Here is a 27,877-nt window from a genome sequence, read left to right as displayed (position 1 = left end):
CCCAATGAAGCTTTACATGGCACAGCTGCCCCAGATCAAAAGGTCCAGTCCCCTGGCTCCCAAACCATTGTACACAATAGCTCTCTTCCCTAGACCTGGCAAAGAAATGGGCTCCTATGGAAAGTCACCTGGGATCACACCAGCTCAGCAATGTACATTCCACACACACCACACAGTTATCACTGGGCCTCTACCTTCACAGAGTGGGGGACTCCCTGTCCATTGTCCCAGGGCCGTGCACTCCACTGTCTCCGATCCGTTCCGCACAAACCCCGTCTCACAGGAGAAGGCGCAGGTAGAGTTATATGCAAAGTCTCCATACCAGTGAGTGCAGTTTAATCGGCCTCTGCCAGGGGCGGCCAAACCTGGGCACATGACAGCTGAAATAGCAAAGCAGAATAGTACTGGATTGCTCCATGAGATTTGCAGCAGCCCACAGCACTGGAAATCCTGGCCTTAGCTTACATAATCACAGCGGTTACAGAGTTTCCTGTTAGTGTTCAAAGAGGCTCTGTCCTAACCATACAGCTAAGGGTAGCCTAGAATTCCTCCTTACCTGTAAGTGGTTAAGAAGCTCAAATAACCTGGTTGGCACCTGACCAAAAGGACCAATGAGGAAAAAAGATACTTTCAAATCTTGTGGGGGCGGGAGGCTTTGTTGTGTGTGTTCTCTTGGGAAGCAGAGAAGCATCAGGTCAGAAAACTCCTTCTCCTATAAACCATCCTAAAAGTCTCTCATATTACAAAAATTGTAAGTAAAAGCCAGGCAAGGCATGTTAGATTATCTTTTGTTCTGCTTGTGAATTTTTCGTTTGCTGGAGGGAGGTTTATTCCTGTTTTTTGTAACTTTGAAACTAAGCCTAGAGAAGTTCTGCTGTGTTTTTGAATCTTTTGTTACCCTGTAAAGTTATTTTCCATCCTGATTTTACAGAGGTGATTTTTACCTTTTTTAAAATAAAATCCTTCTTTTAAGAACCTGACTGATTTCTCTATTGTCCTAAGACCCAGGGGTTTGGGTCTGTGATCACTTTGTAACCAATTGGTTAGGATATTATTCTCAAGCCTCCCCAGGAAAGGGGGTGTAAGGGCTAGGGGGGGATATTTTGGGGGAATAGGAACTCCAAGTGGTCCTTTCCCTGATTCTTTGTTAAATCACTTGCTGGTGGCAGCGTACCCTCCAAGGGCAAAGAATTTGTGCCTTTGGGAAGTTTTAGCCTAAGCTGGTAGAAATAAGCTTAGGAGGTCTTTCATGCGGGTCCCCACATATGTACCCTAGAGTTCAGAGTGGGGAGGGAACCCTGACAGGCTCTAAATCCTGGGTTTAAGATTTCCTTGATTTGCTTTTCAGTTCTGTAAGTTCAGACTTTCTAAGGTCAACTCAGTGTAATTTGCCCCAGAGCTTCTTACCAGGTGAGCAGAAGCAGCTTCCCAAGACAGTCCTGAGGCATATAGCCTGTACCTTACCTTCACAGAGCGGGGGATGATCTGACCATTGTCCCAGGGCTGTGCACTCCAGCATCTCCGATCCATTCCGCACAAACCCTGTCTCACAGGAGAAGGCACAGGTGGAGTTATACGTGAAGTCTCCATGCCAATGAGTGCACTTTAATTGGCCCCTACCCGGAGAATCCAGCACTGGGCACTTGACGGCTGGAATCATAGAATCACAGAATATCAGGGTTGGAAGGGACCTCAGGAGGTCATCTAGTCCAACCCCCTGCTCAAAGCAGGACCAACCCCAACTAAATCATCCCAGACAGGGCTTTGTCAAGCCTGACCTTAAAAACTTCAAAGGAAGGAGATTCCACCACCTCCCTAGGTAACGCATTCTAGTGCTTCACCACCCTCCTAGTGAAAAAGTCTTTCCTAATATCCAACCTAAACCTCCCCCACTGTAACTTGAGACCATTACTCCTTGTTCTGTCATCTGCTACCACTGAGAACAGTCTAGATCCATCCTCTTTGGAACCCCCTTTCAGGTAGTTGAAAGCAGCTATCAAATCCCCCCTCATTCTTCTCTTCTGCAGACTAAACAATCCCAGTTCCCTACAGCCTCTCCTCGTAAGTCAAGTGCTCCAATCCCCTAATCATTTTTGTTGCTCGCCGCTGGACTCTTTCCAATTTTTCCACATCCTTCTTGTAGTGTGGGACCCAAAGCTGGACACAGTACTCCAGATGAGGCCTCACCAATGTCGAATAGAGGGGAACGATCACGTCCCTCAATCTGATGGCAATGCCCCTACTTATACAGCCCAAAATGCCGTTAGCCTTCTTGGCAACAAGGGCACGCTGTTGACTCATATCCAGCTTCTCGTCCACTGTAACCCCTAGGTCCTTTTCTGCAGAACTGCTGCCTAGCCATTCGGTCCCTAGTCTGTAGCGGTGCATGGGATTCTTCCATCCTAAGTGCAGGACTCTGCACTTGTCCTTGTTGAACCTCATCAGATTTCTTTTGGCCCAATCCTCTAATTTGTCTAGATCCCTCTGTATCCTATCCCTACCCTCCAGCATATCATTTCATACACTATCAGGGTTGGAAGGGACCTCAGGAGATCATCTAGTCCAACGCCCTGCTCAAAGCAAGACCAATCCCCAATTTTTGCCCCAGATCTCTAAATGGCCCCCTCAAGGATTGATCTTAGAACCCTGGATTTAGCTGGCCAATGCTCAAACCACTGAGCTATATACCACTCCTCCCAGTTTAGTGTCATCTGCAAACTTGCTGAGGGGGCAATTCACGCCATCCTCCAGATCATTAATGAAGATATTGAACAAAACTGGCCCCAGGACCGACCCTTGGGACACTCCGCTTGATACCGGCTGCCAACTAGACATGGAGCCATTGATCACTACCCACTGAACCCAACGATCTAGCCAGCTTTCTATCCACCTTATAGTCCATTCATCCAGCCCATACTTCTTTAACTTGCTGACAAGAATACCGTGGGAGACCATATCAAAAGCTTTCCTAAAGTCAAGGAATAACACGTCGACTGCTTTCCCCTCATCCACAGAGCCAGTTATCTCATCATAGAAGGCAATTAGATTAGTCAGGCAAGACTTGCCCTTGGTGAATCCATGCTGACTGTTCCTGATCACTTTCCTCTCCTCTAAGTGCTTCAGAATTGATTCCTTGAGGACCTGCTCTATGAAATAGCAAAGCAGAACTGTAGAGGGGTTAGGTCCATTGGTGCTGGAGGGTGAAGTGCCAAGAGAATCAGCCAGTGAGGGCGTGAAAGTACCATGGGTGTGTCAGTGGATGAGGGTGAGTGCTGGGAGTATGGAGTTCTGGGTGATGTGGTGCCAGAGGCATCATGTGCTGGGTGGTGCAATGCTGGGGATTTCAGACCCTTGGTATGGTGTGCCAAGGGAACTGGGTGCTGGGGGTGAAATGCTATGTGGAATGAGGTGCTGGCATGTTAGCACCTCTGGGGGATTAGATACTATCACGAGTTCAATGCCTAGGTGACAGAGGGGTGAGATGTCTGGAGGTGGGGAACCAGGGACAGGGACTGATGGTTATTGAATTGCCAGGTTAGTGGGGTGCCAGGAGGCAGGTGGCTGGTTGTGTCTGGGGGTAGGTGACAGGAAGAGGAGCCAGGGGACAGTAGTGCTCGGGGTTGGGGGGCATTCACTTGGCACTGGTGTAAAAGGCTGCCAAAGGAGCAGGACAATAGCAAATCAGGCCCATTGTCTCTCTTTTACACAACTTTCTCTCCATGAAGCTTTATATTGCACAGCTGCCCCAGATCAAAAAGTCCAGTCCTGGCTCCCAAACCACGGTATACAATAGCTGTATTCCCTAGACCTGGCAAAGAAATGGGCTCTTATGGAAAGTCACCTGGGATCACACCAGCTCAGCAATGTACATTCCACACACCCCCGCAGTTAATGCTGTTCCTCTACCTTCACAGCGCGGGGGATGCTCTGTCCATTGTCCCAGGGCCGTGCACTCCAGCGTCTCAGATCCATTCCGCACAAACCCCGTCTCACAGGAAAAGGCACAGGTGGAGTTATATGTGAAGTCTCCATGCCGATGAGTGCAGTTTAATTGGCCCCTGTCTGGGGAATCCAGCACTGGGCACTTGACAGCTGGAATTGCAAAGCAGAACTGCATAAGGGGATAGGTCCATTGGTGCTGGAGGGTGAAGTGCCAAGGGAATCAGCCAATGAGGGGGTGAGAGTGCCATGGGCGTGTCCATGTATGAGGGTGAGTGCTGGGGTTTTGGGCGATGTGCTGTCAGAGGCATCATGTGTTGGGTGGTGCAATGCTGGGGATTTCAGACCCTTGGTGTGGTGTGCCAAGGGAACTGGGTGGTGAAATGCTATGTGGAAGGAGGAGCTGGGGTGTTAGACCTTCGGGGGATGAGATGCCATCATGAGTTCAATGGCTAGATGCCAGAGGTGTGGTGCCTGAGGGGTGAGCTGTCTGGAGGGTGGGTACCAGGGACAGGGACTGATGGTTATTGAATTGCCAGGTTAGTGGGGTGCCAGGAGGCGAGTGGTTGGTTTTGTCTGGGGGTAGGTGACAGGAAGAGGAGCCAGGGGACAGTAGTGCTAGGGGTTGGGGGGCATTCACTTGGCACTGGTGTAAAAGGCTGCTCAAGGAGCAGGACAATAGCAAATCAGGCCCATTGTCTCTCTTTTACACAACTTTCTCTCCATGAAGCTTTATATTGCACAGCTGCCCCAGATCAAAAAGTCCAGTCCTGGCTCCCAAACCTCCGTATACAATAGCTGTACTCCCTAGACCTGGCAAAGAAATGGGCTCTTATGGAAAGTCACCTGGGATCACACCAACTCAGCAATGTACATTCCACACCCCCCCACAGTTAACGCTGTTCCTCTACCTTCACAGCGCGGGGGATGCCCTGTCCATTGTCCCAGGGCCGTGCACTCCAGCGTCTCAGATCCATTCCGCACAAACCCCATCTCACAGGAAAAGGCACAGGTGGAGTTATATGTGAAGTCTCCATGCCGATGAGTGCAGTTTAATTGGCCCCTGTCTGGGGAATCCAGCACTGGGCACTTGACAGCTGGAATTGCAAAGCAGAACTGCATAAGGGGATAGGTCCATTGGTGCTGGAGGGTGAAGTGCCAAGGGAATCAGCCAATGAGGGGGTGAGAGTGCCATGGGCGTGTCCATGTATGAGGGTGAGTGCTGGGGTTTTGGGCGATGTGCTGTCAGAGGCATCATGTGTTGGGTGGTGCAATGCTGGGGATTTCAGACCCTTGGTGTGGTGTGCCAAGGGAACTGGGTGGTGAAATGCTATGTGGAAGGAGGAGCTGGGGTGTTAGACCTTCGGGGGATGAGATGCCATCATGAGTTCAATGGCTAGATGCCAGAGGTGTGGTGCCTGAGGGGTGAGCTGTCTGGAGGGTGGGTACCAGGGACAGGGACTGATGGTTATTGAATTGCCAGGTTAGTGGGGTGCCAGGAGGCGAGTGGTTGGTTTTGTCTGGGGGTAGGTGACAGGAAGAGGAGCCAGGGGACAGTAGTGCTAGGGGTTGGGGGGCATTCACTTGGCACTGGTGTAAAAGGCTGCTCAAGGAGCAGGACAATAGCAAATCAGGCCCATTGTCTCTCTTTTACACAACTTTCTCTCCATGAAGCTTTATATTGCACAGCTGCCCCAGATCAAAAAGTCCAGTCCTGGCTCCCAAACCTTCGTATACAATAGCTGTATTCCCTAGACCTGGCAAAGAAATGGGCTCCTATGGAAAGTCACCTGGGATCACACCAGCTCAGCAATGTACATTCCACACCCCCCCACAGTTAACGCTGTTCCTCTACCTTCACAGCGCGGGGGATGCCCTGTCCATTGTCCCAGGGCCGTGCACTCCAGCGTCTCAGATCCATTCCGCACAAACCCCGTCTCACAGGAAAAGGCACAGGTGGAGTTATATGTGAAGTCTCCATGCCGATGAGTGCAGTTTAATTGGCCCCTGTCTGGGGAATCCAGCACTGGGCACTTGACAGCTGGAATTGCAAAGCAGAACTGCATAAGGGGATAGGTCCATTGGTGCTGGAGGGTGAAGTGCCAAGGGAATCAGCCAATGAGGGGGTGAGAGTGCCATGGGCGTGTCCATGTATGAGGGTGAGTGCTGGGGTTTTGGGCGATGTGCTGTCAGAGGCATCATGTGCTGGGTGGTGCAATGCTGGGGATTTCAGACCCTTGGTGTGGTGTGCCAAGGGAACTGGGTGGTAAAATGCTATGTGGAAGGAGGAGCTGGGGTGTTAGACCTTCGGGGGATGAGATGCCATCATGAGTTCAATGGCTAGATGCCAGAGGTGTGGTGCCTGAGGGGTGAGCTGTCTGGAGGGTGGGTACCAGGGACAGGGACTGATGGTTATTGAATTGCCAGGTTAGTGGGGTGCCAGGAGGCGAGTGGTTGGTTTTGTCTGGGGGTAGGTGACAGGAAGAGGAGCCAGGGGACAGTAGTGCTAGGGGTTGGGGGGCATTCACTTGGCACTGGTGTAAAAGGCTGCTCAAGGAGCAGGACAATAGCAAATCAGGCCCATTGTCTCTCTTTTACACAACTTTCTCTCCATGAAGCTTTATATTGCACAGCTGCCCCAGATCAAAAAGTCCAGTCCTGGCTCCCAAACCTCCGTATACAATAGCTGTATTCCCTAGACCTGGCAAAGAAATGGGCTCCTATGGAAAGTCACCTGGGATCACACCAGCTCAGCAATTTACATTCCACACCCCCCCACAGTTAACGCTGTTCCTCTACCTTCACAGTGCGGGGGATGCCCTGTCCATTGTCCCAGGGCCGTGCACTCCAGCGTCTCAGATCCATTCCGCACAAACCCCGTCTCACAGGAAAAGGCACAGGTGGAGTTATATGTGAAGTCTCCATGCCAATTAGTGCAGTTTAATTGTCCCCTGCCCGGGGTGGCCAGTACTGGGCACTTGAGAGCTGCAGACAGTCAGAATACAAGCAAAGTAAGGACAGTCAATGTAAGGACCCCCTGTTGCTCTTGGTGGGGCCCTCTGCACCCAGCTCTCAGCCCTCACAGCAGCCCCTTCTCCCCCACCCACTCACAGCCAGCACTGGGCACTTGACAGTTGGAATATTAATGGACATTATACCCAGGAATAAATTGATCAGTTTTAATGATAAGGACAGTAAGGAAATAATTCCAGAAGAATCCAGTATAACATGTAATCCCATTTCACATCCTTGGGTTACAATAACATGACTCAGGTTTATTTACTGAGGTTACATGTTCAAATCAGCAAACAAAAGGCGTCTCCACCAAACTAATGAACTCCTAATGAATTTATTATCCCAAATGGCAGTTAGCCAAGACAAATATCCCCCTTTTTGACTCATTGAGACACTAAAGCAAATTTGCTTTTGGCCTTTAGGCTAAAATGGTGTGCAGTCTCAGTTCCTGACCTAGTAGGCAAGACACTGTTTCCTATTCATGTAGGGTCTTGTCTCAGTAGCTACTATGGCTGATGAGATATTAACCTTGCTACTGTACTTGCTAGAGATGGGTTGGTATAGGTATGTTGAAGACCTCCATTAGTCTGTACTGATTGCTCCACGAGGTCTGAACAGCCCACAGCACTGGAAATCCTGGCCTTAGATTACATTATCACAGCAGCTACATAGTTTCCTGTCAGTGTTCAGAGAGGCTCTAAATCCTGTGTTTAACATTTCCTTGATTTGTTTTTCAGTTCTGTAAGTTCAGACATTCTAAGGCCCCAGTGCTTCCTACCATGTGAGCAGAAGCAGCTTCCCAAGCCAGTCCTGCAGTATGTAGCTGTACTGTACCTTCACAGAGTGGGGGACTCCCTGTCCATTGTCCCAGGGCCGTACACTCCAGTGTCTCTGATCCAATCCGCACAAACCCCGTCTCGCAGGAGAAGGAGCAGGTGGAGTTATACATGAAGTCTCCATGCCAGTGAGAGCAGTTTAATTGGCCTCTGCTCAGGGAATCCAGCATGGGGCACTTGATGGCTGGAATAGCAGAGCAGAACTGTATAAGAAAAAATCTGGAGGTGGCAGGGGGTGGTCCTTTGTTGCTGTGGGGTGAAGTGCCAGGAGAATTAGCTAATGGGTGTATGTGTGAAGTGCCATGGGAGCATGGGTACATGAGGTTAGGTATTGGGGGCAGAGGGTGCTGGGGGATGTGATGCCAGAGGCATCATGCTCCACATGACGTTCCCATAAGCAAACCAGGGAAATGTAGTCTAGATTGAATTTCTAGAAGGTGGGTGTACAACTTCTTGAAAAACCATCCTCAGAGCATAGTTACAATGGTTTGTGACAAACTGGGAGGGCGTATCTAGTGGAGTGTCGCAGGGGTCAGTCCTGGGTCCAGTACTATTCAGTATTTTCATTAATGACAGAGAATAGCGTGGAGACGATGCTTATAAAATTTGCACATGACACCAAGCTGGGAGGGGGTGTAAGCACTTTGGAGGACAGAATGAGCATTCAAAACTACCTTGTCAAATTGGAGAACTGGTCTGAAATCAACAAGATGAAATTCAATAAAGACAAGAGCAAAGTACTTCACTTAGGAAAGAAAACTGAAATGCATAACTACAAAATGGGGAATAACTGGCCAGGTGGTAGCACTGCTGAAAAGGGGTTTTAGTGGATCACAAATTGAATATGAACCAACAATGTGATACAGTTGCAAAAAAGGCTAATATCATTCTGGGGTGTACTAACAGGTGTGTTTTATGTAAGACATGGGAGGTAATTGTCCCGCTCTACTCTGCACTGGTGGGGCCTCAGCAGGAGTACTGTGTCCAGTTCTGGGTGCCACACTTTAAGAAGGATGTGGACAAGCTGGAGAGAGTCCAGAGAAAAGCAATAAAAATGATCAAATGTTTAGAAAATCTGGCCTCTGAGAAAGGGTTAAAAAAAACCTGTGCATATTTAGTCTTGAGAAAAGAAGAGGGGGTATCTGATAATGGTCTTCAAGTGTGTTTAAGGGTTGTTATAAAGAAGACGGTGATCAATTGTTCTCCATGTCCACTGAAGATAGGAAAAGAAGTAATGGGCTTAATCTGCAGCAATAGCAATTTAGGTCAGATATTAGGAAAAAATTTCTAACAATAAGGGTAGTTAAACTCTGAAACAGGTTACCAAGGGAGTTTGTGGAATCCCCGTCACTGGAGGTTTTAAAGAATAGGTTGGACAAACACCTGTTGGGGTGGTCTAGGTTTACTTGGTCCTGGCTCAGTGTAGGGGGCTGGACTTGAAGACCTTTTGAGGTCCCTTCCAGCCCTACATTGCTATGTGTTAAGTGATGCATTGCTGCGGGCTTCAGATCCTGGGGGTGGCGTGTCTTGTCACTGGGTGGAACAATGCTGTTTGGAATGAGGTGCTGGAGTGTTAATGCCCCAGGGGGATGAGGTGTCATCATGAGTTGAATGGCTAGATGCCGGGGGCATAGTGCTAGAGGGGCAAGCTGTCTCGATGGGGGGTGCCAGCGGCAGGCACTGATAGTTACTGAATAGCCAGGTTGGTGGGTGCCAGGAGTCAGGTGTCTGGTTGTGTTTGGGGGAAGGTGACAGGAAGAGGAGCCATGGGACAGTAGTGCCAGGGGTTGTGGGGCATCCACTTGGCACAGGTGTAAATGGCTGCCCAAGGGGCAGGGCAATGGCGACCAAGGTCCATTTTTTCCCTGTTACACAACTTTCTCTCTGTACAGCGTTGCATTGCATGTGTGCCCCATATCAAAGGATCTAGTCCCCTGGCTCCCAAGCCATCATACACAATAGCTCTCCTCCCCAGAATGGGCAGAGATCTGGGCTCCTATGGAAAGGACATCTTGTATCACAGCAGCTCCACCGTGTATTCTCTGGACACCCCACAGTTAACAGTGTGTCTCTACCTTCACAGAGCGGGGGAAGCCCTGTCCATTGTCCCAGGGCCGTGCACTCCAGCGTCTCAGATCCATTCCGCACAAACCCCGTCTCACAGGAGAAGGCACAGGAAGAGTTATATGTGAAGTCTCCATGCCAGTGAGTGCAGTTTAATCCGCCCCTGCCTGGAGCGGCCAGCGCTGGGCACTTGACAGCTGCAGACAGTGAATATAAGCAAAGTAAGGACAATCAATGTAAGCACCCCCTCTCGCTCTTGGTGCGGTCCTCTGCACCCAGTTCTCAGCCCTCACAGCAGCCCCTTCTCTTTCCTCCCCCCACCCCCATGGAAGTGGCAGAGCCAGATTCAGGGATGGTGTCATGGTGGGGGGCAAAAGAGGGACAGTAATTGAGCCAACTTCATGAAAGCTGTTTGTTTTGTGGGAGCTATATTGGCACAGTTGGGGGGGGGGGGGAGGAATACCGGTGGTTGATGTAAATTCTGTGATTCTATGTCAAGGCCTGAGCCTTGAATACCAGTAGTTGCTGCAGAACAGTGTATGGCCACACAGCTTGACTAGTGGGAGATGATGCACAAGTTGGACTGAGATGTGTTAGCAGAGCTGGAATTGGGAGATACCCAAGAGCAGAATAGCAGGGAGTGAGGCAGGATGTGGATCAGGATTGAGTTGCTTTTGCAGAGCTGTGTAACTCTCTGGAATTGCAAGAGTCCAGTGCTCCAGCCCTCCTCCCCAATGTCACCTGTCACAGACAATCGGTGAGGCTCAGTTACCTGTGAGGGCAACCACCAGGTAAAGCCACGATAGCGGGGAGCAGTTATAATAATGTTTCCCTAAATTACCAGTAGAGTGGCCTGCCAGCAACCCCTTTGCAGGCCTGGCTTCCATTGCCACCCACTTGGACCATGGTAACCAACCGTTCCCTCTGATGGGATAAGTGCTGGCTCCTGGCTTCCAAGCATTGGCAACGGGGGTCACAGGGATAAACTCACTGCCTTCATTCTTTCAATCCCACCCCAGAAGCTTGCGCCCAGTTCTATGCGTGGAGCCTGAAGCATTCTGGGATAGCCCCATGCTTGTCATAGTTGCCATGAACCCTGAGCTAATCCTGATGCATCAGCAGCTGCATGGACAATGATGTCACCCACACCCAGGGCAACGGCCTCACAGCCCCAACACTGCTGGGAGCTGCACTCAGTCACTCAGCTGTAGTACCTGCTTCATGCACAGGAAGTTCCTACTCCTCACGCCCTCTGCTCTTTTGACATGTGCTTATTTCTAGTTTGCCTGTATCACTGTGTCTTTCTGATTGTCAGCTTTTCAGGGGAGGGGCCATCTTCTATTCTACAAGTGTCCAGCGTGACAGAGTCCCAACTGGAGCCTTTAGGCCTGACTGGGAGGCAAACTGATAATAGTCATAAGAGGGATACCTACAATTAACGATGCCTAAATGTTTCCATTCTAACCCCTGGTTTTTCAGTTGCTCAACTTTTCCAACATTTTGGCTTACTGGGTTATTGCTTATCTGTGCAAAGGTGAAAATTTTGGGAAAGATTAAGCCAAAACTAAGTTTTGATTACGAGACATGTGAAGAAATACACTTTTCCCAGTATAAAACAAAAATTCAGTGCCATGTTGAATGAGGAGCTCTAACAGGGGTCGGGGCATGTCACAGAGTCACTGGGCCATGCTCTGGAACTACTCCATATGAGGCCAGTCAGAAGTCTGGGGGAGCATGCCTCCTCTCTCTGACGTACTGTCACCAGGGCAAGAAACTTACACAGCTTTGACCTTCCTGGGTCTGACCTCGGAGCATTCAGCATCCCCTTCCTTACCGCGTGCTTCCTGCAGCGAGTCCACCTTGGCAGGGCTCCTGGGGAAGCCAAAGGGCCCTGCACCCCAAGTCCACTCTCAGTCAGCCATTAAAACAGAAGGTTTATTAGTTGACAGGAACACAGCATAGAACAGAACTTGTTAGGACAGAAAACAGTGACTTTCAGCCAAGTCCAACTTGGGGAGTCCTGGGACAGATGCCCTGGATTCCCCTTCTTCCAATCCCCCCAAGCAGACTGCCAGCTTCCAGTGACCTGACCTCAGACACCCCCTTTGCTTCTCTTCCCTGTCTTTGTCTCGCTTCCAAGGCAAAGAGTCACCTGGTCGTCACCTGGTCGCATCCCCCTCCTGGGTCTAAGGTTACAAAGGGGACCGGACATAGCATACGTGCAGACAGCTGGAGGAGCCTCAACGGCCCCAGAGGATCTCAGCCAAAGTCACACACTCCTATTCCCACCACCGAGGTATTGGTGCAGCACACAAGGAAACTGAGGCACACACCGTATTCATGCAAAACAGTAAAACTCACATAGGCTCAACAGTAAGACTCACATAGGCTCACATACAACATAACAAGGGAAAATCCCCACTTCATCATAGGGCACAATCAGCAGGGCAGGTTCTTGTCTCATCGAGTTGAGTACTCATTCGGCAATGCAAGACTCCTCAGGAGGTGTCGTCTCACTGAGCATGAATGGTGCACAGTGCAGGGCTTCCTGTAGGTACCAGCCAAAGAGTTCCAGACTGTGCAATTACTTTGTTCTTTAAAACAACAACTTGGGAAATTCCATCCCCAAAATGATGCTATCGGGACACTGAATTTGCACCACTAGGTGCTCAGAAGTCAAGAAATGCTGATGTTACACCTGCAAGCACAACTTAGACAAGTCGGCTCCTCTTTGATCGTATATTGCGGTACAGTTTTCAGTTATGTGATCACATACTGCTTCTCTTATAAAACAATATAATATCACAGTCTTAGCTAGACACTGAGAGCATCTTTTAGTACCATGTATTGCTCTGTATATGGAGTCCATGAACATAATTTCAATGTAAGATGCAGAGTGAAAGATGTGTTCCTGCAGTGCCCTTGCCATGCTGACTACCCGCCATCCAATCCTGCAGAAAGTAATGCATAGTGTCCTGCCGCTGAGCCTAGGTATCAGTCACTGTGCATCTTACACAATGCACCCTGTAACTTGCAATCATTTGATATGATCTTTTATTGCATTCTTGGAATAAAAGTACTGAACTGCGACACCTAAAGGAGCTGCATCGTTAGAAACTTCAAGGGGTGCAATTAACAAATACATTTAATCCATGCAAAATATAACATTTAAGCCAAGCTAGAGAAAAAGAAGAATTCAGCTGTGGACAGATGTAGCTATAAAATATTCAAGAGCCCCATTAGAAAAGGGACAGCGTGGCCTACTTCTGCAGGAGAGACCTGGGTTCTGCTGCTGGCCCAGAGGGTGACCTTAGGTGAGCCATTTCCACTCTCTTTCTGTTTCCCCATCTGTAGAATGGGGATATTGATACTGACCTGCTTTGTAAAGAGCTTTGAGAGCTACTGATGGGAAGACCAGAAGTAGGTGTTTATTATCATTTAAATGATCACGTTGAACAAGACACATTCAGGGCTCACTTATTCCAATTGCCCACAGTTGAGAGCTCTTCATGATCGGGGCCAAAATGTGTCTTATCAAATGTGATTATTTAGTCAATAAAATTATTTACTCTTTCCTATTAGGGCTCTGTTTATAGACATCCCGCTCCTGTGTCAGAGACCTGCTCCTTTCCTAGCATGACTTGTTTTGGACTGATGAAATGTTCTGGACCTAGCAATAGTCTGTCTGTTACCCTGCCAGTCTTTCAGAGGTAGGAATTACTCTACTGTCACCTTAAAGAAACAAAGTGCATAGAAAGGGCTACTTAATGACAGCACCAAGGAACACGACAAACTATTGTAGCGTTCCAGGTAGCCAGCAGGGGCAGCTCATTCAGTTCCACGAATGAGGTGGGTGGGATAAGATACACATCCATAACCTCACAGCTGCCAAATCCTCCATTACCTGCCCATGTCCCACTAGGCTCCCCGCCTGCCAGTAGGAATCCTCCTAACAGGTCAAGGGTGCTGCTTTCTCCCCTGGAAAATCTGGCTGCCCCATCAATGATGGCTTGTACTTTTAAATCCAAACACTCTGACTATTGTGAATGTCTGCAGCAGCAGAAACCCAGGAAACACAGGGGTTCAGAGGGGCCTTTCTGGTTGCAAATCATCCATCAGACTCTTTGGCTTAAGGCTTTGGACCGCTCCTGTTCTTACTGATACCTTCACAAAGCCCATGACTCTTGCTGGACTCACTCTAGAGCAGGGGAGGTTTCAAGCAGTTAGAACATGCTGCAGAGGCCACAGTCATGGGCACGGTCTAGGAAATGCACAGTGCAGCTCCAGTGTGTGGGGATATCTGCTGCAGACCATTCACTACTAGAATTAAGCTTGTCAAGGCTGAGGTCTGTAGTCACTCCTCGGTCAGTTCCTGGTCCTCTAAGTCAGACTGGCTATGTGTGGCATCTGCTAGTATTTCTTTGACAGCTGCACATCAAAGCCAGCCTTAGCATTTGAGTAGCTCTGCAAAACAATTTTTGCTAGCCCCAGTTGTAAGGGACTGTTGTTTACCATGCTCAGACTGCTATGCACAGGGCTAGCTGAGGATGTGAGGGAGGGTTAGCTGGTTACACCCCAAACATATCTGTTCCTGCACAACTCTGCCTCTCCCTACTTATCTGATCTTGGTTTTTATCATGTTTCCACCCTCAGGCTACCCACGCTGCCAGCCTCTGCCTCTGGTTAGCTGGCTCCCACAAGCATCTTCATGCTTTCTTCTGAATCGCCCCTTTGCGTAGAATGCCCTCCCAGAACCAGGGGTGGCCAGTTATATGGGCCCCATGGTGCCCTGGCTCCAGTGATATTCAGGGCCTGGGGGCCTGGATACACCAATGTTTGGGGCTGGGTCTCTCCCCGAGCCCCACCTGCCGCCACTGTGCGCCTCCCCTGAGTGTCCCCTGATCCCCACTTGCTGGCCCCGTGCACCTCCCCCGGGCCCCAGAACATCCCTGCCTCAAGCCAGTGGCTGCCCCCTGCAGCTCCATGCTGTGCTCTGCTCTGCTGGCTCCTGGCATCAACTGCTGCTAAAGGGTCCTAGTGCCCCCATCCACTAGTGCCAGGGCAGGCTGACCCCGACCCTGCCCTTCTGCCTCGGAGCCTTCCCTTTTCTGGGAGGCCTCTCCACCAGCATAGGGGGGCCCCCCATCCACAGTCACCACTCCTGCCCCATGCTGGGCAAGGGGCAGTCCCATCCCCCACCCCCAGTGAGGCTACAGTGAAGGGCAGCAGGGGAGGAGGCACACATGTGATGGCAGCCCCCCTCTGGCACCCACCACAGAGGAGCCAAGGGGGCTTCCTGGACCTGAGAGGGGCCCTAGGAGCACGTGCAGTGACAGTGGTGCAAGGTAAGTGTGCTGCCAGGGGGCCCCTGCCCTGGAGCTCACTGCTGCTGGCAGGGAGAGGGCTGGGGGGGAGTCCTCCTCTCTGACCCCAGCCCCAGGGCAGCCTACCTGCACCCCAAACTCCCCAGCCCCGCCCCACCCCAGAGCCTGCACCCCCAGCCAGAGCCCTCACCCCCCCTGCACCCCAACCCTCTGCCCTAGCCCTGAGCCCCTCCCACACCTCAAACCTGTCATCCCCAGCCCCAGCCAGAGCCCTCATCCCCCCGCACCCTAACCTTCTGTCCTAGACTTGAGCCCCCTCCTGCATCATGAACCCCTCATTCCCGGCCCCACGCCACAGCCCTCACCCCTGCACCCCAACCCTCTACCTGAGCCCCTCCCACACCCCTCATCCCCAGCGCCACCCAAGAGCCCTCGCATTTTTACATGCTTTTACATGCTGGCTGGGATGATTTAACTGGGAATTGGTCCTGCTTCGAGCAGGGGGTTGGACTAGATGACCTTCTGGGGTCCCTTCCAACCCTGATATTCTATGATTCTATGATTCTATGATACCTGAAGTGGGGTTCCAAAGAGGATGGAGCTCGGCTGTTCTCAGTGGTGGCAGATGACAGAACAAGGAGCAATGGTCTCAAGTTGCAGCGAGGGAGGTCTAGGTTGTATATTAGGAAACATTATTTCACTGGGAGGGTGGTGAAGTACTGGACTGGGTTACCTAGGGAGGTGGTGGAATGTGAATCCTTAGAGGTTTTTAAGGCCTGGCTTGACAAAACCCTGGCTGGGATGATTTAGTTGGGGTTGGTCCTGCTTTGAGCAGGGGGTTGGACTAGATGACCTCCTGAGGTCTCTTCCAACCCTAATCTTCTATGATTCTTCTATGATTCTATGATCACAAACACCACTGCAGGTGTGGTTCTGCTCTGGTGAAGAGTATGGGTCAATGGCCCTGCCTGGGCTGGGCTGCACACAGCTTGTGCAGTTCGAGAGCTGTTTATTTACCCTGTAACATTACAGAAATAGCCCAACTTCTCTAAGCATCTCTGTGCCGATGTCACTGCAGCCTCACTAGGGTTAGCTACATTGATTTCTAAACAGATCTAGTTAATGTGGTACAAAAGCTGTGTGTAGACAAACTTAGCTGGTCTGCTCCCCATGCACCTGTCTTTAGTGACTCAAATAAACATTTCCACTCTTTACATCTACTTGGCTGGAGCAAGAAGCGGGAGTGAAGGAGTGACCAGCAGCCCCACTGCTTCTTGTGCATCATCAATGGAACCGTGTCCTAACCTCCCATCAGTTTCACCTGTGCAGACTCGTGCACAGCAGCTGAGTTGGTGAGTTGTAAATGAATGGGTCTCGTGTCATGAGGAGATTCTGTGTTACCTGGTGAGATGTGCGGAAAGAAAAGAACTCAGCTCAAGTCAGCAGTCCAACGCCAGGTTTGCAAGGCTGGTGCAATGAAGTTTCCCTTTCAGACCACCATATAATAGTCTGAGAACCTGCTGGAGTTTGTGAACAAAAAGAGCAGACAACTGGAGCTCTGCTAATAACAGAGCATTAGCCCCGGACCTGTGTGTGTACCCAGACTGGCATTCACAAGGCACTGCAGCTGACACATAGGAGAAAACATCTTTTTACTTGTAACCTGAGCACATTTCATAGGGAAACAGTGACACAAGAAACACAGGACTGACTCTGGGATGCCCTGCTTCCAGAATCACTGTGCAATGCAGGCCTGAGCATGGATGGCAAGATGTCCTGGTCAGTGCAGTATCCTCCAAAGAAAATGGTGACACAGATCCTAGGATGATACCCAATGAGGCAACATCCTGCAATGCCTCCAGCCAGGGGATGAGCGTGATGGGCTGGCTGGTCTCCCCCCATCTCTAAGCCCTGTGACTTCATGCATGTTGAGTATCCCTAACATGGTATAATGCCACAAAGAGTGGATTTCTCCTCCACATCACTCGAGTATGAGATCCCCCTCCAATGGCCAGTCCATGCACCCTGCCCTACAATATTTGTATGGGACTCTTTGGACACACTGTTGAAGTTTGACAGGTGTGGCGGTGGACAACCCTCATCCAGCCTGCAAACTCGGGTGGTCCCTGTGATTGTTGTGGAGCTTCCCAAGCTGAATACATCAAACCAGTTACATTCAGCTGGAGCTCGACTACATTTTACAGTTAAAAACAAACCACCATGGAAAGATGGGGAAACCAGCCAGAGATGATACTTGTACATGTAGAGCTGGTAAAGGCACAGATAACATGGAGATGAGTGTGGTATAAACCCCAGAGAGACAGAAAGATTAGTGAGGGCTCCAGGCCAACCACTAGTTGCAAACACCGCATGAGAAGCCAAAGGTATTAAATGCTAAGGCTGGGGCTGTTCAAAGGGGCGAGGTGCCCAACTTCCAATCAGCATCAGTGGATCTGGGTTGCTTCCCACATAGACTCTGAGAATCCCAATGTACAATCAGTGGGGAGGAGGCAGGAGCAGCTGCTGGCACCCACCTGCACACTCCGGAGCCTCTGCTGTCCAGTTCCCCGACTCCAAGCACTGCAGCGTGTCCAGCCCTTGCAGTTCAAACCCTTCCTGGCACAGGAACTTGCATGTGGAGTTGTAGCTATATTCCCCCAGGGGATGACTGCAGTCAGGCCCAGGGTCAAGGTTTTTGCACCTCACAACTAAAAGGACATACAGCAGCATGAGCAACTGGGAGGCAGGGGGGGTGGGATTTCAAGCAGTCAGGCCCTTGGGAGGCTACAACCCCACCCCACTCTGGAGCAATAGCAAAGGCCTTTCCTCCGGCTGGGCTAGCTACCCTCTTTGGTGAATCTAGGAGCAGCACTGATGAGTGCCCAGGCCATCATCCCAGAAGACGTCTCTGGGGAGACCCTCCAGAAAGTAAATGCAGTGACAGTAGCAGTCCCTGCAGCAGGGCGCCCTCCCCTAGTGTCCCTGTTCGACTGTCCTCACCGTGTTCACACTCAAGCCCGTAGAAACCAGGGTAGCAATCACAGGTATAGTTCCCGATGGTCTCTACGCAATCACCACGCTGGCTGCAGGAGGAACTCTGGCAAGACGCTGGAGAAATACAGCTGGGTTAGAATCTACCCTAACAGCTCCTTAGAGACAAATAACCCACCCCACTGCCTGGATCCTGCACTCCATCCCTGCTGCATTTCTTCATTGCGGGATTCTTTCAGAGCCTGTTAAAGCCATGGAAAAAAACCCCTGCCTTCAAAGGCCTTGGCTCAGGCCCTGCAAGAGCACGTGGGGCCTAGATAACATCCAAGACACCCAAGCTTTGCCCAGCCAGGTGGCATTGGCACCTTGCCAGAAGCTTGGAGGCAGTGGCTGCTTTGCACAGATTGTCACACTGCTTTTGAACTTAGAGGCGCTGCCTGTGGACAGCGCTGACCTGGATGGGTAGGCTGCCCTCTGGATTGAGATGGAGTGTTGCATACTGGGCCTTCAGGGGAAACACTCATGCATTGATCAGAGGCCAGCATGTGCCATGTTTAGCTATCAGGCAGAGCTTTAACCTCCCTGCCTCCCCCCACACTGATTGCACTCCGAAGAGGGTAGTAACTCTTTGGCAAGGAGGCTGCACTGCATCTCCCAAAAGCTCAGAACAGGTGCTCCTGGGGCTAAGTGTCTGGCATGTCAATTTACAATGGGACTTTGTGATGAGAAGAATGTAGGGATCAAAGCAAGACTCATTCAGAGCACAGGTTCAGCTCCCGTCTGTGCGGACCATTTGTGGGGGAGAACTTGGAAGGCAGGACTTTAACTTCCCAACCAAAGGAACCAACGAGACACAGAGAGCACCACAGCAGTGAGTGCTCCCAGGCACAGTGTTGCACACAGCAGCTAACATGCAAAGTGGGTGCAGGCCTGTGCTGCCGGCCATGGGACAATATCACTAATGCCTAACACCAGCTAGCATTAACCAGGCCCTTGGTGGCTGTCTCCATAGAGAAGTCAGAACTCAGTGGGCTATGGAGATCGACTGACCCTGCAGATCAGGGTTGAGGCACTCTAGCTGGGTGGGTGGGTTAAGTTCCTCTGCCCAGACCGTGCCTCTTTGTAACAGTGTGTCTGGCCCTTTAAGGGCTAGAGGCCTGGGGCCAGCCAACCCTAGTTACTAGGTAGGCACAGCTGAGCGGGGGTCAGCTGATGTCCCTGGACAAGTGGCAGGAACCTTCAGAGAAGGGGGATGCTCAGGGAGAGACAAGCCAGGAGGCTTCTGTAGGAAACCCTTCACTGGGGGCAGGGTTTGGGCTTGGAAGGAAGCCCGAGCCAAAGGGCTGAAGAAGGCTGAGAGCCAGGGAGAACAGACTAAGGTAAGTGGGAAAGCGGGATACCGGGAGGAAGCACAGGCAGGAACGTCTGTGAGGGGAGGGCTCCTGCCTCATACTGAGAATGAGGGGCGATCAGCAGGTTATCTCAAGTGCTTATATACGAATGCACAAAGCCTTGGAAACAAGCAGGGAGAACTGGAAGTCCTGGTGATGTCAAGGAATTATGACGTGATTGGAATAACAGAGACTTGGTGGGATAACTCACATAACTGGAGTACTGTCATGAATGGTTATAAACTGTTCAGGAAGGACAGGCAGGGCAGAAAAGGTGGGGGAGTAGCACTGTATGTAAGGGAGCAGTATGACTTCTCAGAGCTCCGGTATGAAACTGCAGAAAAACCTGAGTGTCTCTGGATTAAGTTTAGAAGTGTGAGCAACAAGAGTGATGTCGTGGTGGGAATCTGCTATAGACCACCGGACCAGGGGGATGAGGTGGATGAGGCTTTCTTCCGGCAACTCACAGAAGCTACTAGATCGCACGCCCTGGTTCTCATGGGTGACTTTAATTTTCCTGATATTTGCTGGGAGAGCAATACAGCGGTGCATAGACAATCCAGGAAGTTTTTGGAAAGTGTAGGGGACAATTTCCTGGTGCAAGTGCTAGAGGAGCCAACTAGGGGGGGAGCTTTTCTTGACCTGCTGCTCACAAACCGGGAAGAATTAGTGGGGGAAGCAAAAGTGGATGGGAATCTGGGAGGCAGTGACCATGAGTTGGTTGAGTTCAGGATCCTGACACAGGGAAGAAAGGTAAGCAGCAGGATACGGACCCTGGACTTCAGGAAAGCAGACTTCGACTCCCTCAGGGAACGGATGGGTAGGATCCCCTGGGGGACTAACATGAAGGGGAAAGGAGTCCAGGAAAGCTGGCTGTATTTCAAGGAATCCCTGTTGAGGTTAGAGGGACAAACCGTCCCGATGAGTCGAAAGAATAGTAAATATGGCAGGCCACCAGCTTGGCTTAATGGTGAAATCCTAGCGGATCTTAAACATAAAAAAGAAGCTTACAAGAAATGGAAGGTTGGACATATGACCAGGGAAGAGTATAAAGATATTGCTCGGGCACGTAGGAATGAAATCAGGAGGGCCAAATCACACCTAGAGCTGCAGCTAGCAAGAGATGTCAAGAGTAACAAGAAGGGTTTCTTCAGGTATGTTGGCAACAAGAAGAAAGCCAAGGAAAGTGTGGGCCCCTCACTGAATAAGGGAGGCAACCTAGTGACAGAGGATGTGGAAAAAGCTAATGTACTCAATGCTTTTTTTGCCTCCGTCTTCACGAACAAGGTCAGCTCCCAGACTGCTGCGCTGGGCATCACAGCATGGGGAGTAGATGGCCAGCCCTCTGTGGAGAAAGAGGTGGTTAGGGACTATTTAGAAAAGCTGGACGTGCACAAGTCCATGGGGCCGGACAAGTTGCATCCGAGAGTGCTAAAGGAATTGGCGGCTGTGATTGCAGAGCCATTGGCCATTATCTTTGAAAACTCGTGGCGAATGGGGGAAGTCCCAGATGACTCGAAAAAGGCTAATGTAGTGCCAATCTTTAAAAAAGGGAAGAAGGAGGATCCTGGGAACTACAGGCCAGTCAGCCTCCTGTCAGTCCCCGGAAAAATCATGGAGCAGGTCCTCAAAGAATCAATCCTGAAGCACTTACATGAGAGGAAAGTGATCAGGAACAGTCAGCAGGGATTCACCAAGGGAAGGTCATGCCTGACTAATCTAATCACCTTCTATGATGAGATTACTGGTTCTGTGGATGAAGGGAAAGCAGTGGATGTATTGTTTCTTGACTTTAGCAAAGCTTTTGACACGGTCTCCCATAGTATTCTTGCCAGCAAGTTAAAGAAATATGGGCTGGATGAATGCACTATAAGGTGGGTAGAAAGTTGGCTAGATTGTCGGGCTCAACGGGTAGTGATCAATGGCTCCATGTCTAGTTGTCAGCCGGTGTCAAGTGGAGTGCCCCAGGGGTCGGTCCTGGGGCCGGTTTTGTTCAATATCTTCATAAATGATCTGGAGGATGGTGTGGGTAGCACTCTCAGCAAATTTGCAGATGATACTAAACTAGGAGGAGTGGTAGATACGCTGGAGGGCAGGGGTAGGATACAGAGGGACCTAGACAAATTGGAGGATTGGGCCAAAAGAAATCTGATGAGGTTCAATAAGGATAAGTGCAGGGTCCTGCACTTAGGATGGAAGAACCCAATGCACCGCTATAGACTAGGGACCGAATGGCTAGGCAGCAGTTCTGCGGAAAAGGACCTAGGGGTTACAGTGGACGAGAAGCTGGATATGAGTCAGCAGTGTGCCCTTGTTGCCAAGAAGGCCAATGGCATTTTGGGATGTATAAGTAGGGGGAGTGGGATCGAGGGACGTGATTGTTCCCCTCTATTCGACATTGGTGAGGCCTCATCTGGAGTACTGTGTCTAGTTTTGGGCCCCACACTACAAGAAGGATGTGGATAAATTGGAGAGAGTCCAGCGAAGGGCAACAAAAATGATTAGGGGTCTGGAACACATGACTTATGAGGAGAGGCTGAGGGAACTGGGATTGTTTAGTCTGGAGAAGAGAAGAATGAGGGGGGATTTGATAGCTGCTTTCAACTACCTGAGAGGTGGTTCCAGAGAGGATGGTTCTAGACTATTCTCAGTGGTAGAAGAGGACAGGATAAGGAGTAATGGTCTCAAGTTGCAGTGGGGGAGGTTTAGGTTGGATATTAGGAAAAACTTTTTTCACTAGGAGGGTGGTGAAACACTGGAATGCGTTACCTGGGGAGGTGGTAGAATCTCCTTATTAGAAGTTTTTATGGTCAGGCTTGACAAGCCCTGGCTGGGATGATTTAATTGGGGATTGGTCCTGCTTTGAGCAGGGGGTTGGACTAGATGACCTCCTGAGGTCCCTTCCAACCCTGATATTCTATGATTCTATGACTCCAAGAAGTAAGGAAAGACTCCAGCCAAATGAGGCAAGAGTGACTTGCGGAGCAAGCTCAGACCACGAGGGGGCATGGGAGGCGGCCAGCCCATTGACACTCTTCTGTGAACAATTAGGGACGTAATTCTCCAGAGCTGTCAATCCAGCAACTCTCCCCAGTCCTACACATGCTAGACAGACACACACACTTACATAGAGAATGACAGCGGTGGGGTGATTACCTTGGTAACACAGCGCCCTCTTTTTCTTTTGGCAGCGCTCATCGTTCCATCTTCCAGCATCATTGTCCCGCTTTATGTACATCTCCACACAGTCTTGGTTCCTCCCTTTATTGTTGGGTTCCCTGCTCGCCCAGTTCTCAGCTTCCTTCGTCAAGGCCTTGCTGGTACCAACCCAGGTCCAGACATTGTTTATCTTTCGTATCCCAATCCAGTAGTATGTTCTATGGTGAGGTAAGACACTGTTGAGATAGGCAATTTCCCTCTGGTTCTGGATTGCTACAAGGTCAGTGTAGAATGACCTGCAAAAGTTTCTGGCCACCTCCCATGAGTAATCAGATTTGTCACCATAATGGTAGGTCCAGGCTCCCACCTCCATCTGAGTCATGAGCACTGTTGGAAAGGGTAAAAACAGGCAAACTTGTGTTACAGTCAGTGACAGAGCTATGGGTTGATTATCTACGGGTGACACCAGACTATATCTTATATCACACACAAAAGAACTCCATTAAAAGAACATTATTTAGGTTGCAAAGTCAAGCGCTCAAACGTTAGGAAATGACACAATTAAGGTTGCCCATGTAACTGAGTTCAGCCCCCTTGTGCGTATACACGATGGTATAGTCTTTAATGGCATGACAACATACTATTTTTCCATAGGTCCTCTGCCTCACTCCATGCAGAGGATGGATGGTGCTCACTGAATGAGCAGCTATTCCATAGTTTGTTTTCTCCTCGCTGGTCAATGTGTGGCTGCCCCGCCGCCCCAGCCTTATTTACTGTACAAACCCTGCTCTGAAGACAGAATTATTCATTTCCCCAAACGCTTTTCTATAGCGCTCATTGTTGCAGTATCTGAGTGCTTCACAAACATCAATGAGTTTATACTCACAACAGTCCTGGGAGATGAGACGGTGGTATTATTCCCATTTCACAGATGGGAACAAAGGCATATAGGCACTGGTTCTCAAAGGAATTTACGCACCTAACTGCCATTGATTTTATGGCAAGTTAGGTGCCTAAATATCTTTGAGGAGCTGGACCAGAGAGATCAAGGCAGAAAGTAATTTTGGGTGTCCCATTTGAGTAGAGCCCTGCGCAGATACACAATTTATATCCACAGATACGGATATCCATGGATATAAAGCAGATATCCGCAGACTTGCAGGGCTCTAGTGACAACGAGTGAGACAGGCTCACATGTTCCGGGTCAGGAGATGCTGCTTGCACACACTAGTGTGACCAGAGACAGCTGCCAGTGAGCCTAGTGCCTGCCCCAGTGGGGGATGGGAGGGCTGGAGTAGGTACAGCCATGCCGGAGGAGCTGCCAGGGCCGGGTCCTGGCTCCTGCGAGTGGCAGTCCAACATGCTGCTTCTTTCGTTGCTGCGGTTCTTTGCCCAATCATTGACTATGGCCCTGCTGGTCTCACTCATTGTGACTAGAGTCCTGCAAATCTGTGGCTATTCGCTTTAAACGGACAGATATCCACATCTGCAGATATAAATTGTGTATCCACGCAGGGCTCTACATTTGAGACCCCTAGGACCTGATTTTCTGGAGTATTTAGCATTATAAACACTTTCTATGTTCAGACCACTGTTCCCATTGACTTCAGTTACAGCAGTGAGTGCTCAGCACTTCTGCAAATCAGACCATAGGGTCTCAATTTGAGCACCAAGAAAGTGAGGAACACACATTCAGTGGCCACCTGGGAAACGTTTAGTTTAAGTGACTTGCTCTGGGGAAGAGGCAATCCCAGTCTCCCCTGGATCCCAGTCCCAGTCTCCTTGCCCAGCCAGTTCCAGTCTCTCCTCTCTTCAATTCCCAATCCCAGTTTTTTTCTCTCTGATGCAAACCTCCAGTCCCAGTCTTCCCCCTGGACTCCTTTTCCCAATCTACACCCCCTGCCATCCCCACTCACTGCAGGTCTGGCTCTTGCCCCTCTGCCTTCAAATAAGGCAGCTTCCTGCTCCGCGCTGCCTGAGCTCAGAGGATGGTCATTGAGAGCCTAGGAGAGACAGCCTCTCTTCTCTGCAGTTCTGGCTCAGGATCCCTGGCTAGTCTGTATCTCCCAGGATACAACTGCAGCCATGTGTCCCATCAGAGGGAAGACAACAGTGGATCATGGGGCATATAGTCTGGCCAAGGAGCCTGGACTTTTGGATAAAATGGGCACATGAAACACCCAAACTACAATTCCCATGAGACAGTGTGTCACCAAAGATAGATGCAGGTTAATAGCAAACTGACTTGCATGTGAGCTGTAGCTCACGAAAGCTTATGCTCAAATAAATTTGTTAGTCTCTAAGGTGCCACAAGTACTCCTTTTCTTTTTTTGAAAAGAAATGTTACAGTTCAGTTCAACAAACTGAAATATTTTGATATGGGTTGAATTGACCTGAAACAAAAGATTTGATTTAGATTTTCCCCAATGGAAAATCAAAAAAATTCAGCAAAATCAAAATTTTCCTGTAGAAAATTTTGATTTTACTGAATCTGCATTTTCCTTTAACAAAACATTTTGATGGAAACTTCCCAACTAGCTCCACTTTTAACATTGCCTCTTGCTGCGTAAAGATTTCCCAGAAACCACCAGCACTTTGGCATCCATTTAGATGAGCCAAAAAGAGCCAGACTTGTGGTTAAAGTTTTATAAGAATCCATGGGAGTGCTGACATAATGGATTGGTTTATTTGCACAAGAGCCAAAGCCAGAGCCCTTTGGGAGTTCAGGAAGCTTGGCAAGCTGTCCCCTCCTATTACTTTTCATGTGGTGCTTGAGGCCCTCTGCACATCTGCTAGTGATGGTCCTGAAAGTGGAAGTGCCAAAGCATCATGGTACTCAGCGCTGTTCTTGTGGTATTTCTGGCCTGGTTGGAACAAGAAGGACTCAAAATCTCACAAGAGAACTCCTCCCTGGAGAATTAAAGCACAGTGTTGCTGACACAAGATGTCCTGAGGATTCGGTTTGGGATCTGGTGTTTATCTGATGAAAATCTTCATGCCGTTTGAGGCCTCCCCAACCACCAAGCTCTGCTTGTCACTCCCGTTGTGCATGGTGAACATTACACCCATGTTACGAGGGATGCACCTCAAATGCTTTACAGTAAAGATGAGCCCAAACAACCCCCCAAAATCAAACTCCTCCCCCTCTCTCTTCTCTATAATAGGGTGAACCAGAGCTCAAGACTCCCATTTCCATGGAGCACTGGGGCTCAGGACACCTGGCCCCCCATTCTGCAGTGGGTGCCCATTTCTATTTTGGAGCTAACAAAGGGCTCAGATAAGCAACCAGCAATGTGACACTCTGATCTTCCTCTGACGCCCCTGGAAATAATGCAGCAGGATTCCCCTGGGGCACAGCTTCCCCTAGCCCTGCTCATGATATGACAGCACTGGTGCTGATCTCAAGCCTGGCAGTGCAAGAATGAACAGTTATTTAAAAAGTGAACAGAACATTTTCAAATCTGCTGAATGGCCTGGGGTCGGGGTCAGCTTTGTGCAGAGGTCCAGGCAGAGTAGTTCCTCAGGCCCTATGCTCAGGTCTGAACAGACATCAAAGACATCAAAGACTCTTCAGTCTGAATGATGACAAGGCAGTAGGCAGAAGACAAAAGTGATACCCAGCACAGACCAGCCTGCGCCAAGGAACTCACCCAAGAACAATGTTCTCTTCCTTGCCCTGTTTCTTGCGTTGTAGATACCACTCTGGGACAGCTCCGTGCCTGGTGTAAACCAGCACTGCTCCATTGAAATTAATGCCACTGGCCCCGGATATGTGCACAGCACATCCATGTTTCAACAGCATGTGCCATGTTTCACAGCTAATCTCCTCATGGAAAATGCTACAAGGAGAACTGTGGGCTGAGGTTTAGCCTCCAATTCACAGGTGCAACTCAGTTGATGCGGATTGCGCCTGTGTACCTGAGAGCAGAGCTGAGAGAGGGAGGGCTCTCCTCTCTCTGCAACAGGTAGGGAAGGATCCATACAGGAGAGGCGAGTAGCAACCTGTTCTTGGAGGAGATGTGATAGCTGGGCTTTCCAAGCACAAGCTGGCCAGGTGTGGAGCAATCATCTTGTGCACCAGGGAGCTGCTGCTTGAACTGGGTTCTGGGTGCCAGCCGGAGATGGCATGACTGGAGGGGCTACTTGCAAGGAGACAATTGTACACAGTCACAGTGTCAAGCAGTTTTTCTGAGAGGTGCTATGAGAAATGTGGGGACTTTTTGTACAATTGTTATAAACCTCGGGGTGTCTCCACTTTGTATTGTTACCCACTGGGCAGAAAGGGTTTTTCTCCTTGGAACCAGACAGCTTAGCAAGAACTGGCTGGAATCTACACACAGGAATTGGAGACCCTGAATTGATAATGGAAGAGCCAAGTATTGGGCCATTAATGCTTAACTTCCTCTAACCCTCTGCAGGGAATCAGAGTGAAAAGGCTATATGTGGAGACAAATGGATGAGGTGGCAAGTGGCTGTCTGTAGAGGTTGCTGCGATGAGCAGATGGACAGGGTCAGAGAGAGTGAAGAAGGACCCTGGAGAATCAGGGCATGGCAAAACAATTGCTCCTCCTGATATGGACTCTGAAGCTTGGCTGTCTCATGCTGACTGAGGACTCACTGATGCTGCATTCCAGGTAACTAATCAAAGCTACCTAGTTTTGAAAAGGCTGCCAAATAATCTGATGGGTGCATTGCTCCCTAAAATGGGACAAGCTCTCTCAGGTGTCTGAACTCGGCTGGATTTGCTGCAGATAGCCACAGTGAGAAATAGGGGTGCTGGAATCTGAAGGCCCAGGCCTGCAGTAATAGTCACGTGGCGTGTCCTTGGAAGTCTGGCACACTAAAGGGGTTACCCCCCTGGACCAGACCCTCTAATTCACGACAGGTGCCAACCCCCTGCACTCTGTCTGCCCCAACACTTGCACTGCTGCTGGTGCCGGTGCTGGAAATGGGGTCCAGACATTCTAAATGCAGACAGAGGAGAGAGCTGGCCTGGACGATGCCTCTGCAGAGGAGTTCATCGGCACCTGGCCTGGCTGGGGAACTGTGAGCTGCCTTGGGAGGCCGAGAAGGCCTCTCCACTGTAACTAGGGTGGAAGTGCCTGGCTCCCTCAGACTCAGGGGGCTGTGTTTCTCAGATAATTTCTAGGGACTCTAC

At 50.0% G+C, this 27,877-nt stretch overlaps 1 protein-coding gene across 16 annotated transcripts in view; it reads right to left on the bottom strand.

The window, feature by feature from the left end:
• LOC102944278 (P-selectin) overlaps window positions 1–27,877 on the bottom strand; it is a 48,298-nt gene that overhangs the window by 17,779 nt on the left and 2,642 nt on the right. For 4 of the 16 annotated variants that reach the window (XM_037906845.2, XM_043552950.1, XM_043552958.1 and 1 more), the window contains 11 exons: window positions 22,717–23,106; window positions 18,179–18,286; window positions 17,713–17,886; window positions 9,866–10,051; window positions 7,789–7,974; window positions 6,739–6,924; window positions 5,795–5,980; window positions 4,851–5,036; window positions 3,907–4,092; window positions 1,465–1,650; window positions 195–380 (listed from right to left, as the gene is read on the bottom strand). In XM_037906845.2, coding sequence (XP_037762773.1) covers window positions 195–380; window positions 1,465–1,650; window positions 3,907–4,092; window positions 4,851–5,036; window positions 5,795–5,980; window positions 6,739–6,924; window positions 7,789–7,974; window positions 9,866–10,051; window positions 17,713–17,886; window positions 18,179–18,286; window positions 22,717–23,106 — 2,160 coding nt within the window. The remainder of the gene's footprint in view (window positions 1–194; window positions 381–1,464; window positions 1,651–3,906; window positions 4,093–4,850; window positions 5,037–5,794; window positions 5,981–6,738; window positions 6,925–7,788; window positions 7,975–9,865; window positions 10,052–17,712; window positions 17,887–18,178; window positions 18,287–22,716; window positions 23,107–27,877) is intronic. The other 12 variants (XM_043552949.1, XM_043552953.1, XM_043552956.1 and 9 more) reach the window with 12 other exon arrangements.

This window comes from Chelonia mydas, chromosome 8, assembly GCF_015237465.2.
Source record: "Chelonia mydas isolate rCheMyd1 chromosome 8, rCheMyd1.pri.v2, whole genome shotgun sequence".
Taxonomy (NCBI): domain Eukaryota; kingdom Metazoa; phylum Chordata; order Testudines; family Cheloniidae; genus Chelonia; species Chelonia mydas.
The sequence above is the reverse complement of the archived record's forward strand: the minus strand, read 5'-3'. Positions and strand labels throughout refer to the sequence as shown.